This window comes from Anarrhichthys ocellatus, unplaced genomic scaffold (assembly GCF_004355925.1).
Source record: "Anarrhichthys ocellatus isolate YVR2014 unplaced genomic scaffold, GSC_Weel_1.0 scaffold27, whole genome shotgun sequence".
NCBI classification, from domain to species: domain Eukaryota; kingdom Metazoa; phylum Chordata; class Actinopteri; order Perciformes; family Anarhichadidae; genus Anarrhichthys; species Anarrhichthys ocellatus.
In genome coordinates, this window is record NW_022280057.1 from 122,738 (window position 1) to 125,697 (window position 2,960).

The 2,960-nt window shown below is 38.8% G+C and overlaps 1 protein-coding gene across 2 annotated transcripts in view; it reads left to right on the top strand.

The window, feature by feature from the left end:
• Positions 1-2,960, top strand: part of rab28 (RAB28, member RAS oncogene family) — a 26,424-nt gene continuing 23,464 nt past the window's right edge. For both annotated transcript variants that reach the window (XM_031862613.1, XM_031862614.1), the window contains exon 1: positions 1-456. In XM_031862613.1, coding sequence (XP_031718473.1) covers positions 382-456 — 75 coding nt within the window. In that variant the 5' untranslated portion in view covers positions 1-381. The remainder of the gene's footprint in view (positions 457-2,960) is intronic.

Below are 2,960 nucleotides of genomic sequence, written 5' to 3' on the forward strand. Positions count from 1 at the left end.
TGGGTTTCCGGTTCTGACCGTTTATCCCCGTTAAGGCAAAAGAAAGGGCTTCATGGCGATATACTAAAAATATAAATATTTATAGACTGAAAGTGGACTTCCGGTTTGTTTATTCGGTACCAGTTTCATCTCGTTTACCCCGAAAATCAGTGTGCAGTGTGCATCAGTGTGCGTCAGTGTCTGAGTGGATCATGCCGAGCAGAGCAGCGGTGTTACGTTAGTAGAGTCAAAATGGCGTCTGCTGCTTGGTGCACACGGCTCAACACCCGTTTAATCCATCTGTGATTAGCCCGATAACTAAATTCAGACAACCCGGGACTTGTTTTGTTGTTGTTGTTTTCGGTTTTCTGCGCTGATACAGTCGGCCCACATTTCAGCGTCATGTCGGACTCGGAGGAGGACAGCCAGGACCGGCAGCTTAAAATCGTAGTGATTGGAGACGGTGCGTGTGGAAAGGTGAGAAACCATCGCAGAGACACACGTACAACTTTAAAAATGACACGTATTTTAAGTCTAAATTCAAAACGGACGGTTTGTTATTGCACGTCAGCGTTCTGCTGTTTACGTTACCCATCGTGACGCTGCTCTGGCTTTCCCAGTCACCATGGTGACCGCGACGCTAATGTAGCTTAGTTAGCTAAAAGCTAACAACATCCAAAGGCTAACGAAAACATAATAAGCTAACACTGAGTTATGTATACGCCACAGCGACATGTTTTAGCTTTGTCTTAAATGTAGTAGACGTGCAAAGAAAACAACACGAAATATATACGTTGTATTTAACTTCACGATATGAAGTGAAATTAGTTTATGAACATATAAACAAACATAACAGAGATAAATTAATATCACAGTGCAGGAAGAGGCAGAAAGCCAACTAGGCTTATTTGAAACCTCCACCTAAAATGGATATGCATAATATATATATATATATATTTTCAAATGAAAATGAAATGCCAAACATCAACTCAAGTGCTCTGACTTCAGGAGTGAGTCACTGATTTAGTGCCAGTGGACATAAATATTACTACATGACAACGTTAAATTATGTCTTTGTGCTCCTGATATCCAGATTTGGGAGAAAGTTGTCCACGCATGTAAATACTGTCTCTACTGCCAAAAAGCATTGATGTTAGTTCAATGTAAAATACATATGATAGTAAATTGTCCCTTTTAGTACGAGAAGTTCAAAAGTTCAACATACATAAATTACTGAATTCATGAAACCATATTTTTGTTTTCAACTGAACATCTCAGCAGTTTATTTCTGCTTAAACAGTGACTCCTTAAGTCACTTAAGGTTTCCACTTAACAGTGGAAACCTTAAGTAGAATAATATAACAGTTGTTAATTGCACGAGGGACTGGCAAAGAGAAGTTGGCAGTATTTTTTTCTGAGTAATGATATAGCCTTTTGTGAAAATGGTCAGTCAACAGTTACGGATTATTGTGTGCTAGTCATACATAAAACATATATCTTTGAACAGATAGATGTAAATAATTGTGTGAAGGACTTCCTATGTAGTTGACCTCTTGTAATCTAACAGGTCGGTTGGTTATTTCAGCTGTAACCTACAGGAGGAGACATCCAGACTCAAGAAGTGAGATTGTGAGGACAAAAGTTGCCCATTCATACTGATCTCAGGTTAAGGACAAGGGTGTTCATCCCAGTCAGAGTTTGAGATGGCTAGATTACTGAATGACAAAATACGTTAGATAATGGATGTGAAGGAATGGTTAATGGTTACTTAAGTAACCCAGTATTAATCGCACATTTATGACTACATGCTAAAGTAAAGATACATGTTAGATGCTACTAGACATACAAATCATGCAGTGCAAGAACTGCTCTCAGGCTGAATTAAAATGTAAACATATTTTTCTAAAGTTCTTCTGTAAAAAAACAAAGTTGATGGACACGTGTGGTTGTGATCCCGTTTCGAAAATAGCATTATGGATTTAAATCTGGCACTAATCCGTTGTTCCAAACAGATTCTCTACCCAGTCTTTAATAACCATTGCATGTGCTATTGAACATAGTTTTAGGTTATGTGCCGGTGGTGCTTTATAGTAAGTGAGAACATTGGCTTACACTTTGAAGATATTATATTGTACTGTTTTTTTCTGCCGTTCTCTTCAAACCAGTTCATTTAAATATGGAGTAAAACGCATTACATCAAAGTAAATTTTCCCTTTTAAAGTAGTTTTTAAAAATAAAATGTGTCTATTAATTGTTTTGAATAGCTGGATGATTCACAGTACACTTTATTGTTGCAGCTACTGATCGGTGAACCCAGAATAAAACACTGTGCTGTGCAGTATTATACATAGTATGACAGTTTCTTAGCCTGGCTCTTGCAGCTGGTGGTTGTTTTCCATCAGTGTACCTCTTTCCTCCCGGCTAAGGACCCTCGTATACATTTGGCTCCAGAGTGAGGCCCCATGTCTGCACAACCCACATGAGAAATGTTTCTGTTTTCTCATTTGGCAGAATAAAATAACAAATAATCACGTGTGAAGACTTAGTTTTATGAATGAGCTGTAAACAAATGTACCTTTCATCAGTGTATTGTCTCCCTCACTCCTGTTCCCTTTCAAAACTACTCGACTGAATCATTCAGTATGTTGATAAAGTGAAGATGGAGATTAAAAAGGCCTAATTTACAACCACAACAGTGAAATATTTGCCTAGTCACACCAACTAGTCATGACAATTGAGCTACGGTTCTTCTTCACTGCATCTCGAATCCTCGTATGAATTAATGTGAATGTAAGGCGGGAACGTCAAGTGCTTTTCAGCTACACATCTCCTTTCGTAACTAATCTCACTTTCCCTCTGGGAGAAAGAAAATGAATGTAGCAGTAATAGTGAGACCCGATGAGAAAAATGAATGTCCTCATTCTGGAGAGTAGACGTTTTCTTTTTTTGGGGTGGGGGGAAATGGGGGGGGGGGGGGGGGG